Genomic DNA, 14102 nt, shown 5'->3' with positions numbered 1-14102 from the left:
CCAACGAGGCTACACTGAAGAGACTAGGTTATCCCTTGGCAGCAAAAGGTGAAGAGAACAATGATCGAGGTTGAGATAGAGAGAAGTGGCGTGGCTAAGGTTTTGGAATCTTTTGGTTTGGTCGAACATGGCATATGCAGGTCCTTGTTGGTTGGCTAGGTTGGGTTCTCTCCTATGCTGATATGGTGAAGGTTGTAAGTCAAAGGCGGGTTACAGTTTCTAAGAATTAATCGAGCAACTCTCATTGCATGTAAATCACATATCGCAGGCAAAGAACTGCCCATCAACAACAAATCTCGTCATACTCTCCCATCATCGCACACGAATCGTTCACCCTCCATCAATGCATCTATCAAATGGTGTCTCTTAGTGCGGGGCTCTCTTTGGTGGGAATCCAAAAGGGTGTCATGTGATGCTTCGAGACTGGCCAAGATCATGACATCTTCGCAATGCATCCATGATGGGTGTTATTGATATCAGGTCAGGTCAGTTGCGCCGACAGTGCGATTTCATTTATGCGCTGATCATAACCCCAGATTCTCTAAGCTGAGACCCCAGTGCACACAAGACAAGACATTGACATCTGGATGGTTTGGTATTGGTTCAGACGACAGACACGGTCTATGGCTTACAATTTACATTTTTATTATCCATTACACAACATGTTGGCTTTGGCCAGTAGATGGAGAGTCTGGTGTCGTCTTGCCACGTCCGGTCTTTTCAGTCGCTAACCCCAGAGCACAGAGCTTCCTCATTCCATCATCATCATAGCCAGCTCATCAATCTCCGATGACACAATGAAACCCCCGAGACACGTTTTCTCAGCAACTCTGTTGAATGGCTCCAGCCCTGCCGTCCGTACCCCCTTTGGCGTGTTATGAGTTTTCTTTTTTTGCTTTGAGCTCGATCATATTCCCCTGAAATTGCTTTCATGGAAACGTGAACAAGCTACCATGGATCGCTTCATTTTCGAGTCCCATACCGAATGCCCATTGCAGAGTAGGGTATATCGCACGAGACGCTATTTCTTTCTTCTATTGTCACAATTGTGCGCTTAGCTTATATCCTTGGGGTGTGTTGTTAGACGTTGGATCGTTGTCGAGATATCCCCGCTAATAATATGCATCAGCCGCAAGAAAGACAGAAGAGCCGAGTTTACATATGACTGCGGCCGCCAACGGTGCGAATACTTGCATGAAGCCATGGATGTTTGGTCTGCAACGTTTAATCGGTGGAATTTGTTTCGAGCCCTTGATCCGAAAGAGGCGTGCACTGAAACATCCATGGTTAGACCTTACCCTATATCGCTCCGGGTAAAAGATACTGTTGTTATCAAACCTCCCCTGTGCCCCGGACAAATTTACCATTTCTCAAAACGCATGAATGATGAAAGGTTTTGTTCAACTGATTGAGGGAGACGTTGTGCCTGGTCGTATCATCTTGTTGAGCTACTGTAGCTTACACGATGGCGGCACGTCCCATCCCGCCGAAGTGGCTCTTGGGTCTCTTACACCAACACCAACACCAATTATCAAGACATGAATACATGGAACAAGCCCTGCCCTGACCATCCTACCTCGATTGTCCAATCATCAAAGTCGCTGATATACCCCATCTTTTAGCTAGACTCTTTTTTGTCTCGCCAAAGTCAATGCCACAGAGATGTGTATATCACTCTTCAGCCAATAGTTGTCCGTCTCTCAACAACGTGCCTCGACTTCACGTTCCATGACGTTCGAAAACCTCAACCTTCAACACGACCCGGCCTCATTGTCACCCCCGGCTTCAAATCTTGAGTGGCATGGACTATCTCGAGTGAGACATGTCCTACGGCGTTGGCTCAGCGCCAATTCAGGGGAAGGGGAAGCGAGAAGCACCGTGGAAGGAGAACCGGCCGATCCTTTGGATATGTCGTGTGCTTCTCTGTCACTCTCACCGAAGACAGTGACTGAAGGGTGGTTATCAATGCAGGCCCTTCTTTAGCCGCTTCAACCGGGTTAAAGACCCGGTCGATTGTTATCTGCTTCGTAGTAGGGCTCAACTCGGCCTTGCTCTGCATCAAGATCCCCCGCCTCTTGGTATTTTCCACGAAAGACCTTGGATTCATGTTCTTAGATATCTGCCAGTATATGGATACAAATCCACAAATCCACAAACCCACAGACTTCGTGGTCATCTGACTCTTGCAAATGGGTCTTCTCACCAAGCGCAACGTGCAGCTGGAGACAAGAGACGACAGCCCTAGCAAGGCAAGACCGGAATTACATCAAGGTATTGCGTGGATCTATACCTCAGGTCCGACTAATAAGCTTCCTCCTCCAGAGCATGCATATTACCGTTCCCGGGACCGGACTGGGCGGAAAACTGCTCCACCCCCGATCCCGCTGTGTTACTGAGATATCCAAGCGGCCCTGGCATCGAATCCTCAATTTCTCAACACGGACGACAAGTATTCCCCCTGAGAGATCATCTCCAGAATACGATTCCGGCATCTTGACACACGTTCCGTCGCTGCTTCTAGTCTACACCGAAACTTCCACTGGCCAAAGCTTTCAACACACTGAATCGTCGATCTAGCTCAACCCATCCACAAACAGCTCCCCTCGCAACCATGTGCCGCCAGGGGGCGTGTAATCAGGGCGAGAAAGTACTTCGTTGTACTACTTGGCATAATCCTTACATGCTGCCATTAAAAACATCAAAACGTAAGTTAAGTTAAGTTCAATTAGAGATTTGTGAGGCGCACTTTGGTTCCTGGCGAATCAGCTCCGTAACCGCGGGCTCATGGGCGATGAAAGGGAGACAGCATTACATGCCTTGCATCATGCACGTTTCTTTTTGAATAGGCGAAGGAAAAGAGTTTTTATGCGTCTTCGTCATGATTTGCATTTGTAAGAAGCGGTGTCAGAATCGAATGCTACGAGGTACAGCTTGAGAAAGCTTGTCACCTCGTTTCCAGGGCCCCGGAATGTTGGGCTTGCACGTGGCTGGAACAATAGGGACTTACTTGACTGAGTGTACAATACGTAGTCGATGCTTTGTAGCTCTAAGCTGGTCCTGTTCTCCATTGACGCGTGCCGTAAATTCAATTTCGAGTTTGATAGTGTTGCCTCTGTAGCAGAGCCTGCGTGTCTCGTCTTTGCTACTCCGTCACTGACAATTATGATTCTGAGTATATGTAATATAATTTCAATTCGCGTTGAATCTACTTGAGATATCTACCCGTTGTACGCCTGAGTGGTATGTGAACCTCTATATATGACTCCCGTAGTAGGACTGTCGTGTCTTTCATTCCCTGTTCATCCTTAAACTCCCGACACGCTCGAGGTCCACGACGCTCGGCATGAATGCTGACGCATGAAAAACAAAAGCCTTTTTTGTGAAAGTAGTATATCTATCCATAGGGGCAAAGCCCGTAATGAAATCCTCGAATAGTTGTAAACAATCCTGGTGATCCTTTCACCATGGACTTTGCTGGCCCTGAGTCTTCTGAGGTGATGAGTCGGTTCCACTAAGATTCCATTCGAAAACGTGGTCCATCTCGCGGAAAACATCCTCGGCCATTTCCATAGGGTCCTGCGACTCATCGGACTCGCGATCGCTCTTAGTCGGATCCGCAGGAGGAGTCGATTGACGCAGCTGGTCTGCCGAAAGGAAAGCCTCTGCCATAGCGTCTGGCATTGGACTGCCAACTGTACGCTGTGATTCTGATGGAAGCAAACGCTGTTTGTGACGGATAATAGGTCCCCGCGCCACGGCATCAAAGTGCTTATGGAACTTGTCATCTCCTGACGTAGGAAGTTCAGACATAGGAGTATCAGGTGGTGGTGAGCCTTGACGTCTCTTAGACGTAGATGGGCAGGGTGTTGTTGGGTTACTCGAATATCCCTTGGTCTCATGGGGTAGCGGTGCGAATGAGACTCGACGTTCAGAGCTCCTGACCACCCAAGGATTCTTAGTTGCGGAAGCCAGAATACCTTGCGTGCTTGGCATACGAGCTCCCGATCCCCTCCAAACAGCGCGCCTGCTTCTACGAGAACTATGTGCTGGGGAAGTTGATCTGAAGGATGCAAATGACTTGACCGAGAATTGGGGCTCAGGTGTTGATTCTATGACTGTTGTGGCTGCCGCAGAGGCATCCTGTAGTGGCGTATCAACTTGAGATGCAACGGCTGATGTGTTTGGCTCTTCGACTGCTGTGCGATCCTCTATTTCGACAACAGGCGTCAGGGCCAGGGGTATTGTCGGCAGTTCGGCCATCTCGTTTGTCCATGGTGTTTGCTCCACAGGGCTGGATTCAGCCACGATAGTGCCCGTTTCCTTTGACTCTGACATAGGGTTGTCTGTAGATATCTGGCCCAGGCAAAGCTTATTATCAACCCATGGGGTCTGCTGTGAGAAGGAAATACGTGTGTCCTTTGGTGAGTTGGGCTGGCGCTGTTGCTCCAGCTGTTGCTCCTTGGCTGGACTATCGACAACGGTTGGCCTCACGTTCTGTAACGAAGGCTGAGGAAGACTCAAAGCTCGGCGTGGATTCGTCTTCTTGGGAGTAGATTGAACCGATGCTGTCTTTCGTCGACCACTGGGAGAGTTGGAGGCCTGCTTCGATGGGAGAGATGCTCTTCTTTGGGGCAAGCTTTGATAAGACGGACTTCCAGTCAATTTTGCCAACTTTTCCCATGAGCTTTCAGGAATGAATCTCTTCTTGATTGAAGTTCTGAGAAGATACTCAGCATGAGAAGGTGTTGAGCTGTCATTGCCAAGTTTCGATGTTGTGGATTTTGATGGCGTCGTCTCAGCCTCGCGACGTCCTGTTAAGGGTTGTGGCGTCCTATTATTGATTGTTGTTGGGGATACGACTTCAGTGGCTTTCGCTTTGCCAACCTCTTCCTCTTCTTCGTTAGATTCACCCACAGAAGCAGTGACGCTGCCCTCGTGGTTTTCAGTTACAGCCAGGCTGCTGGTGACATCGGCTGTCCCACCCATGTCCTCGTCTTCTGACTCTGTGTTTTGTTGACATTCGCTGGGCATTTCTTCAGCAACGAGCACTATTACTTCTTCCGCTGACTCTTGACTAGGATAACTTGTGAGTTTCGAATCAGATGGCGTGGTGTCAATCATCGAAGAACCACTGGCGCTATCCGGTCGGCTGTGAGGTTCCTCAGAAATGCCGAATCCACGAAACTCTTTGCTTGAAATAGATGACAGAGGACTTGTCATAGCTATTTGGTCAATTTCCATCGCTGATTCTGAGTCTCGTAGGCTGCGCCCCTCCTCTGCTGGTGTACTTTCTTGTGGATCGGATATGGTGCTGGCCATATCATTATTAGGCGATGACAGACCAGACCAAGTGTCCTCATCTCTGGACATGCAGACATCTTGGTCTGATGCAGCCCCAACATCCTGATTGAGCTTTGGTCGCATTTTGAAACAGAAACTGGCATCTTCTTGGGTCTCAAAAGCTGGGCGAGGTGTTGGATCGCTGGCAGCTTCACCTTGAGCTCCCAAATCAGCTGTTCCGGGTACAGAGCCTCGTTGAGGAACCGAGACTTTGCTTGGTGTTTGTTGCTCGGTGCTGTCTTGTGATGATATATTCGCATGTGAGTCCAGGACTGGAGTGTACTGTAGACATGATAAAAGTGACGACGAAGGCGCAGAGGCTCGATCCAACGTAACCTTATCGCAGGATAGTTCGTCCTCTGAAGTGGGTTGCTCATGTTGCGGCGTTGAGAAGAATCTCTTTGTCGCAATAGCGGAAGATGGCAAGCGATCGGGGACACTTGAAAAGGATGTGTTGAACGCCTTCGTAGCTGAGAGCGAAGGTTGATTTCGAGACGGGACTGGAGTATCAATGGAACCCGTTTCCATGACATCTGTTCGTCGTCGTTTATTCGCCAAATGTTTCAGCCATGAAGATCCCTTCGCTTTTCGCTTTCTCTCAGACAATGACCCTTGTGGTGTCGATGCCCAAAACTCGTCCTTCGGTTTCTTCTCAGCGTCCACGGCATCTCTCCATTCTCGGACCTTGGCCAGTTCATCTTCTTCCAGGTAAGGGTGTATTTCGGTCTCAGAAGTTTGGTTAAGGCTTTCGGGGCTCGGGAGGTGACATTCCAGACTATCACTAGCCGGCTGAACTGTCTCTGGTATAGATACGCTGCGTCTAACATTGGCGGACCTTTTCAATTTCCCAGGCGACGTCCTTATTATTCTTGCATTTCCAGCCGTTCGGTGCTTTGAACGCCAAGGGTTAACCCAGTTCGAGGACTTCGCATCAAACGGGCCTCGAAGCAATGCGGTCAAGAGGACTGGAGGTTTTCCGTCGAGAAATCGTTGACCTGCTGCTTCGATACGTAGCTTTCGTGATATGGGGTTGTCATAGTTTTCGTCGTCTGAACCTTCGTACAAGACATCTTCGGGGTCGCAAGTCGCTCCGCAGTAAATCGTGTCTTCACCCCATCCCAGAGCGAGCTCGTCCGCTAGAGGATCAGCGGTCTGGGCGGCCATGTTGATAGTATTGGAGGCTTGCGCCGTCCAGGTGGAAAATCGTTGTCTTTAAAAGCATATATAGCGTTGACCGACTGTTTGGGTGATTAGTCGTTCTATTGATTCACGATCCCTGTCTAAAGAAATGGAATGCACGGTCTATCACCAGGGAGACGCGCCCCGCGTCGTGTCACGTGGTGTCGCGTAAAGTGCTTTACTGTACGTCATGACAGTGACACAGAGCGAGGGAAGTCCATTCACAGTGGACATTCTTCTTCTTGATGAGCGGAATCGAATAAGAAACAATATAGAAAGTGTTTGTATTCATCCTTTTGTTTATAATTGAAATCTGAAGACCATCTTCATTAATAAGGTGACAAAAGGCTTCCTGAAGACCCATGATTGCGCCAAACCAGGCCTTTCGTCCCATGATACTACTCCGTTTGCAGATTTGCAACTTAGAATGGGCATCAAGCTCATAACCCCAAAACTTTTTGTGATTTCAAGGGAGAATTCGATCCATTTACAGATGCTTTACCTTATCACCATGTCTAAGATCGTTCCAGATGATGGCTAGCGCACGTGATCCCGGCAGAGCCCCACCGTTGACAGAGCAACAGCTCTAACCGTATCAAGGACCCTGGTCTTGTTTATCTCGATTCTCCAAAGTCCAAAGCTCAAGGATACGCGCAAACAACGTCGTCTCGATCTGTATTTCGCATGTGCTTGTTTGTTTAAATATTTTGTCGAGACCCCATGTCTTAGTTCAACAGCCCTACTTCTCGCCTGTGGTTTAATGCATCTTCACCTCAGCATTCTCATTCCTCCCTCCTCTACGACTTTGTCTTTGAGTACCTTAAACACTTGCAACATAAACACATCACCTCGCGACCCCACCAACCGCCGCCTATGATTTTTGTTTAGTTCATGGCTTCGCATTGACATTTTTACACTTTGATTTGCCCTTCCAGTGTGACACCATGGAGCACGCTTGGTTGGACTCATTGTCCGAGGATTGGGTTTCTCAGCCCAGATCTGATTCCTCCGCCGTTCAACTCCCCCCTCTGAAAGATACTGAAGAACCCAAGACAAAACCCAGGGAGACGCCGAGTAGGATACCGCGTAGAACGTTGGGCTCACGACCCCAATTGTCATCAGCTGCTCGCGATTCGAGCTTCAATATACTTAGCGAGCGCACTGCGAATGATATCAACATTTCGAGCCAGCGCATCGTTAGACCATCATCACAAGGCTCCAAATTCCCACCTGGAAGGTTTGCCAGTCGATCTGTGTCTGCCTCCACGACCGCATCAGTTGTTCATAACACTATTCAACACAAATCGTCACCTGGAAGGCAACAGGATACACCGGAGTGGAAGAGACGACTGGTGTACGGCGACGTTCAGTATGGCGAACAGCGCGACCTGTTTTGCTCAGCTGCGACCGGATTACAAGACATGTTCAGACCGCCCGACGCTTCAGGCGACGATGGAGACGAAGAGGGACGCCTGGAGTCATCTATGATGCCGTCTAGCCCACCATCATACCCCCAGCGCGTCGCCAGCCACGACCTCGAACCCGATCTGAGTCAACTCGACGAACTCGATGAACTCGAGGACCAAGAGCCATTGTATCCAAACGATGTTACACCGAGCCCGAGCCCCCGACGGGCACAAAGAGAGATAAAATACAAGCTCAATGTGGAAGATTCTATGGTGTCCAGTATACCTAGCCCCCGAGATGAAACCCCCTCAAGACATCGAGATGAGTCTTATCGCGATGAAAGCTGTTTAAGCGCTCCTTCTGAGACGAACGGTAGCGTTCGAAAGATCAGCGGCCAAAGCGTGATTCGCAACGAAGATTTCAGTCCCATTCTTATCGGCAAGCAGAGCGACAAGGACGGCAATATGGACTTTGCGCCCATTGAGCTGCCAGCAGACAGATTGAAGCAGAAACTCGAAGCCTTGCGCATTAATCAGATGCTTCTCGATCCTGCAGTTGACCCTAAGACGGGATTTGATGAGCCTAATCAGGAAACTTCTGCTACTCCTGAGGATACTGAAGAATATGCAACAAAAGGTGGATTCTTGAATCTTCAACGAGGAGGTCGCTCAGGCGATGGTTCATTTCGCTATCGTGATCTCAGCCCTGGCTTGGGTGTTGACACAAGTGGAATGCTTCCAGAGGAGTCCCTGCAGGCCAGCACTCCCAAACAGTTTCCTTCCATACGAACGGAAGTTACCAACCCATATCAAAACGACTACTTCAACATCAGTCCGTCCTTGCCGCGAGCCCCTTTCCCCAGTCCAGACAAGAAGCAGATTAATCCAGGCAGAAGCGCGCCATCTGCTGGAAGTCCTCTCAAGCTTTTTGGCCCTTATGATACCTTTACCAACCAAACACTCCTTCGACGTATCAGTCAATTCGAGGAAGGCATGTCGGGTACGCCTTCCCGGCAATCCTCAGGATCTCAAGCTCCTCATGATCAGTCCGATATGCCCGCTCACGAATACGGAGACTCCATGTCTAGTCCTGCTTTACCGACAACGAGTCATAGACCCATCAGTGGGAGATCTTTCAGTCGTTTTGGCCTTGGAGATCTCGAAGGATACGAGTTTAGTGAGGAAGTTTCTTATGTCTCTCAAGGAGATCCAGTCTATTCCGACAAGGAAAATGATGCCCCTCAATCACCAGATATTCCACCAGTTGAGTCAGTTCTTCAACATCCAGAGCAGGTAGCGTCTCCTAGTCCTGACGCCCAGTTACTTGTACGCAGACGTCGGGGCAAGTCCACATCATCATCTGGCAGCAAGCATCATAGGACAATCTCAGGTTCTAGTCACATCCACAGCAAATCTCTGAGTCCAGCAAAGGGTGCTCCAGGCAATGTCAATACCCCCAAACGCGATAGCGGATCAGAGGGTAAGAGACCTCGAACGTCTCCGTCCAAGGATCCAACGCCAAAGCGTCGCCGTACGCTACATCGTTCTGACATTGCCTTTGGCCGCGAGGATCGATTAGAAGGGGTAGAATCCGCCAGCCGTGACATGCAGTCGATTATGGGAAAGAAACGCAAGGATGCACGACCTAGTGAGTTCCAACTTGCGAACCCCAACGTGCTTGCAATGAGAAACATTCTCCGCCCACGCAGTCCTACGCCAAGCCGGGGATCGTCACAGCGTAGTGAGCCGAACGAGACCATGCACTCGGAGGATGATATGACCCACGAAAAGCCGAAGAAGACTCTTATCCGGGCATTGCAGGAGGAGACTCTAGGATATTCTACGGAAGGCCATAGTGAGGTAGACCGTAAACCGTCTATTAGGACTCAGGACTTTGTCGACCAGGCTGCACAGATCATGGCCATGATCCGCAACCAAGTGAGACCACCAGGTCTCTCAAGTGTTGAAGAATCGGAGGCTGAGCATGGCACACCCGAAGGGGATGACCTCGATGATTCTTATCAGGAGTCAACGAATGAGCCCTTGTCTCGTCCTCCAAGCCGCGAAGGAAACCCCATGCCCAGACCACCCAAGCATCAGGAGGATCCAGAGCTGATCAAGCGGTTGAGGAAGTACCAGGAGTTCAGCGATATGGGAGACATCATTACCTTGTCTATGCGATCCATGGGCCTAGTCAAGGAAGCAATTCTTGCCGATCAAGAAGTTGAGCGGGAAATTGAGAAGGCGCCTCGCCAGCGATCAGAGCTGTCATACAACACTGAAGATGAAGTCATCAGCGATCCACCCAACATTCGATTGTCAGCTGGCCCTGCTCATGATGCGCCGCCATCGAGCCCCTCACGCGACTATCACTCGCAGTCATCGGGGGTTTCGACAAACAGAACCTATCCTACAACGTCCTCGCATGGCTCTGAGACCCGAAGAACTATCATGCCCGAAAGTGTGTCACATCTTATCCCGGATCGAGTGGGCAGTATGTATCTCGATAAGCAAAACAATATCTGGATCAAGAAGAAGGAGACACCTACGCGGCGGCCCATGAATATTCTTCCATCAGACAGTGAGGATGATCCTTTCGCCAGCATCCCAGATTTGTCTGTGGATTTGACGAGAGAGATGCAGAATCTCCATCTCACCACCGCCAAGAAGAGCAACGCGGCCAGCAGTCCAAGCCAGGCGAGGTCGCCCACCAGCCCATCCAAATTTGCAAAGTTCCAATCTGCTAGAGGCTTTACGACATTGTCACCTGATGGGCAACTGAGCCCGGAGATGAATAGCCTTGTCGGAGAAGAGTTCGAGAAGTTGGATGCCCGGGTAATGGAGGATTCCGAGCTATATCTTGAAGAATCTTGTCAAGATGAGAGCAGCTTCCACGACGACAAGGCTAGCAGTACTCCCTCGACGACCACCAAGAAACGTAACCTCACCATCACGTTCTCTTCGCCGGTTGCATCCATCATACAAGATGTGGTGGTGGCAGAGGATTTGGACAACCTTGAAGATGATCCGGAGCTTCCCAATGGCCATTTCAACAACAGCTCATCACCTAGGAAGTCACCAGGCCATGCCAGTATTGGAAAATCAGCGTTGAAGAGCGGCGGTAATGGACAGGGCTGGAGTAACCGTATCCCCTCACGAAATGGCCCAGCATTTGTTCCTCGACCTGTTTCGCGGATTGACGAGCAAGACGAGGATAGTACAATCGAGCTTCCTATTGATGACCAGCGCCAAGTCAGCATCATTGGGGACACAAGCGTCGTCAGTCACAAAACACCCGACGGCCGACGCACCAGTCTGAGCTTCGTTGTAAACCCAACACCAAACAACAACTTCTACCCGACTCCTGCAGACGACAGTGTCATGATTGGCCAGAATGTCGGAAAACTTTCCCTTAGCCCTTTGTCTGAATTTACTATCAATAATACGGATCAGTCGTTCGGCTTCGAGGTCAGCTATGTCATGGGTCGACGGCATGCAGCCACTGGAGATGGATCCAAGAAGGTCATGTCCATGACGATACGGGAACTTGTGGACAAGCTTAGTGAGGTTGAGCCGTACGAGCCTTACTGGGAAGACATCACAGAACTAGATCTTCACGAGAAACGTCTGGGAAGCCTGCACATGCTAGACCAGTTCTGCGGCAAGCTGGTGACACTGGACGCTTCCAAGAATGCACTGGGACATTTGGACGGTGTGCCGCCTAGTGTTCGGCAGCTAAAGGTATCCCAGAATATGCTGACCGAGTTGACATCTTGGGATCACTTGATGAACCTTCAGTACGTGGATATATCTGGTAACGAGGTCAAGAGCCTTTCTGCTCTCAAGGGTTTGGTACATCTGCGAAGCATCAGGGCCGACAACAACCAACTGACGAGCCTTGATGGCCTCGATACCCATGATGGACTGCTGTCTCTTCGAGCCCGAGACAACTTAATCGAGGAAGTTGATTTTGCAAGAGTTAAGATGGAGCGCCTCACTGAACTCGATTTGGGAGGCAACCGAGTTTCATCGATCCGGAACTTGGAGTTGGCTCCCGCTCTGTCACGCTTGAGGTTGTCCAAGAACAAGCTTACAAGCTTTGTGGCGCCATCGTGTATCAAGACACTCCGTCAGTTGGAACTGAGCGATAACCAACTTACCTGCTTGGACGTCAGTAATTTGCCCAACTTACACTCAGTACATGCTGATCGCAACCGCATTACTGAGTTGAGTGGCTTCAGCCGAGCTCGAAAGCTTGATAGCCTGAGTCTCAGGGAGCAGCGGGCAGATAAGGCTCTCGACCTCGGCTTCCTTTCTTCAGCTTGCGAAGTCCGCAAGCTTTTCCTTTCTGGCAACTACCTGGGCACCTTTGAGCCCACAGTGGACTTTCTCAACTTGCAACTCCTTGAGCTCGCCAACTGTGGGATTCAGGCGTTGCCAGACAACCTTGGTCAGCTGATGCCTAACCTCCGAACGTTGAACATTAACTTCAACGCGATCCGAGATTTGGAACCGCTCCGGTTCATTCCACGACTCAAGAAGCTCCTTGTGGCAGGCAACCGACTGGCTGATTCTACCATGGTGACGGAGTTGCTCATCGAGTTTCCACATCTCACTCAGCTTGATCTGAGGGACAATCCTATCACGATTGGTTTCTATGCTCCAACGCAGATGTTGGTTCCTGCGGATCGCGAGGGCTACATTGACCCGTTTATGCTGCCTGACACAGATGTCGAGCGAGATCAGCTATTCTCTAGTCGACTAGACGAGATGACCAAGTTACGGCGACGACTACACCAAATTGTGTTTGTGGCAAGTTGCAAGAGGCTACGAAAGTTGGATGGGCTCGGCATCGACCGAGAGACGGTCCTAGCCAAAGACGCCGTGTTTCAGACACTGGTTGCTGAGGGCCTGTTGCCGGATGAGACACTCGTGGGTGAAAACTCTTCACCTTGCAAAGATGTAACGGTGGAAAATGAGACAATGGGGACGATGCGAAGCAGCCGTTGGAATGCAGAGGACAGCTTTGCCTAAGGGGCATTACAAAAGTGTATAATTCAAGAGGCGAGAAGGGGGGGTTGAGCTGTGCATATTTGAATGAGGCGTTTGTGGAATGTTTAAATTGGTTTGATTTCTTTTTTTTTTTTTTTCTCAGATCAAGGGAGCGAGAGGCTAGGGAATGGCCCTTAAAGGGGTAGGAAAACGGATTATGAATGAACATGGCATTGCCAGGCTGGATTTTGGCATTGGTAGGAGTTCATGGGTTGACTATTACGAGTAATTATCTTACATAGCTTATGGGGACATGAGCTGTATGAATACATACATGGTATGAGAAGTCATGGATATTGAAGCTGCACTGAAGATTAAGCATTGCAACAGAAGTGAAAAGCAGTGAAGTGTCGAACAATTAATACGAGACGCATTGACAAGGGAGGTCTTAGCCTGGTCTGTCATGCGGATGATGCTGTAGCCCAAACGCGTCCACTCGGTAAAGTATCAGTTACAAAACGGTAATCTTCAAGGGTACCTTGTAACAGAATATTATTTGGCTGCAGGATGAAGTCACGCTGATCATGGTGCAGCCTCATCGACGTCAGAGATACGCACCCCATTTTGGGAGCTTCACTAATAAAGTTACGAAGCTTCTATCAAGGTTGTTCAGGCTCTCAAAGCTGGGCAATGGTCGCGTGATACAAGGCACGGCAAACATTTCTGACTCTTTTCTTTCCTTCCAGTAGAAACAAGCCACATTATATGTGTTTTACTGACGAGTCAGACATCAGCATCCTTGCTGGGCTGGGATAAGAAATGTTCTGGAATTGTCCAGGGTGCGGGAATCTTCGGGCTGTTGGCCAGGCGTAGTCTAGCTGGGATGGCCCTGGAGATGAAATCTATCTCATGTGCACGAGCTTATAAGTGATCATGTCTGAGCTCAGCTTTTTGCGCTGGCGGTTTTGTAGTTAAATAACAAGCTTTTTTTCGTTGGTGGCGGTGCCCCTTGGGCTTGAAGAAAAGGGAAAGGAAACCCAACCGTGGAGACGAGCGTCAGGTACCCTGTTGATATGAGAGGTTGATAGGAAAATAGTGTATTTGTTAAAACAAAGGAGTTATCTTGGCGTGGTTGTAAATTAGGGAAATCATTTGTCTATCAACGTCCTTTCATCTTGACGTTGG

General features: G+C 49.5%; 2 protein-coding genes across 2 annotated transcripts; one reads left to right on the top strand and one right to left on the bottom strand.

Annotated features, from left to right (window-relative positions):
* Positions 1 to 3175: 3175 nt before the first annotated feature.
* FOBCDRAFT_213437 (uncharacterized protein) lies at positions 3176 to 6597 on the bottom strand. Its single transcript, XM_031194720.3, has one exon. The coding sequence runs from the start codon at positions 6502 to 6504 to the stop codon at positions 3460 to 3462; it is 3045 nt and encodes a 1014-aa protein (XP_031029458.2). The 5' UTR covers positions 6505 to 6597; the 3' UTR covers positions 3176 to 3459.
* An 866-nt stretch (positions 6598 to 7463) lies between these two features.
* FOBCDRAFT_247362 (uncharacterized protein) lies at positions 7464 to 13261 on the top strand (the record flags this gene model as incomplete). The annotated part of the gene is made up of 1 exon (XM_031194719.3): positions 7464 to 13261. One exon carries the CDS (start codon positions 7464 to 7466, stop codon positions 12957 to 12959), a length of 5496 nt encoding a protein of 1831 aa, XP_031029457.2. The 3' UTR covers positions 12960 to 13261.
* Between the last annotated feature and the right edge of the window lie 841 nt (positions 13262 to 14102).

The sequence above is a fragment of the Fusarium oxysporum genome, chromosome I, assembly GCF_013085055.1.
Source record: "Fusarium oxysporum Fo47 chromosome I, complete sequence".
NCBI classification, from domain to species: domain Eukaryota; kingdom Fungi; phylum Ascomycota; class Sordariomycetes; order Hypocreales; family Nectriaceae; genus Fusarium; species Fusarium oxysporum.
The sequence above is the reverse complement of the archived record's forward strand: the minus strand, read 5'-3'. Positions and strand labels throughout refer to the sequence as shown.

Coding starts and splice junctions, on each gene's coding strand:
- FOBCDRAFT_213437 (XM_031194720.3), bottom strand. CDS start 6,504: ATGGCCGCCCAGACCGCTGATCCTCTAGCGGACGAGCTCGCTCTGGGA.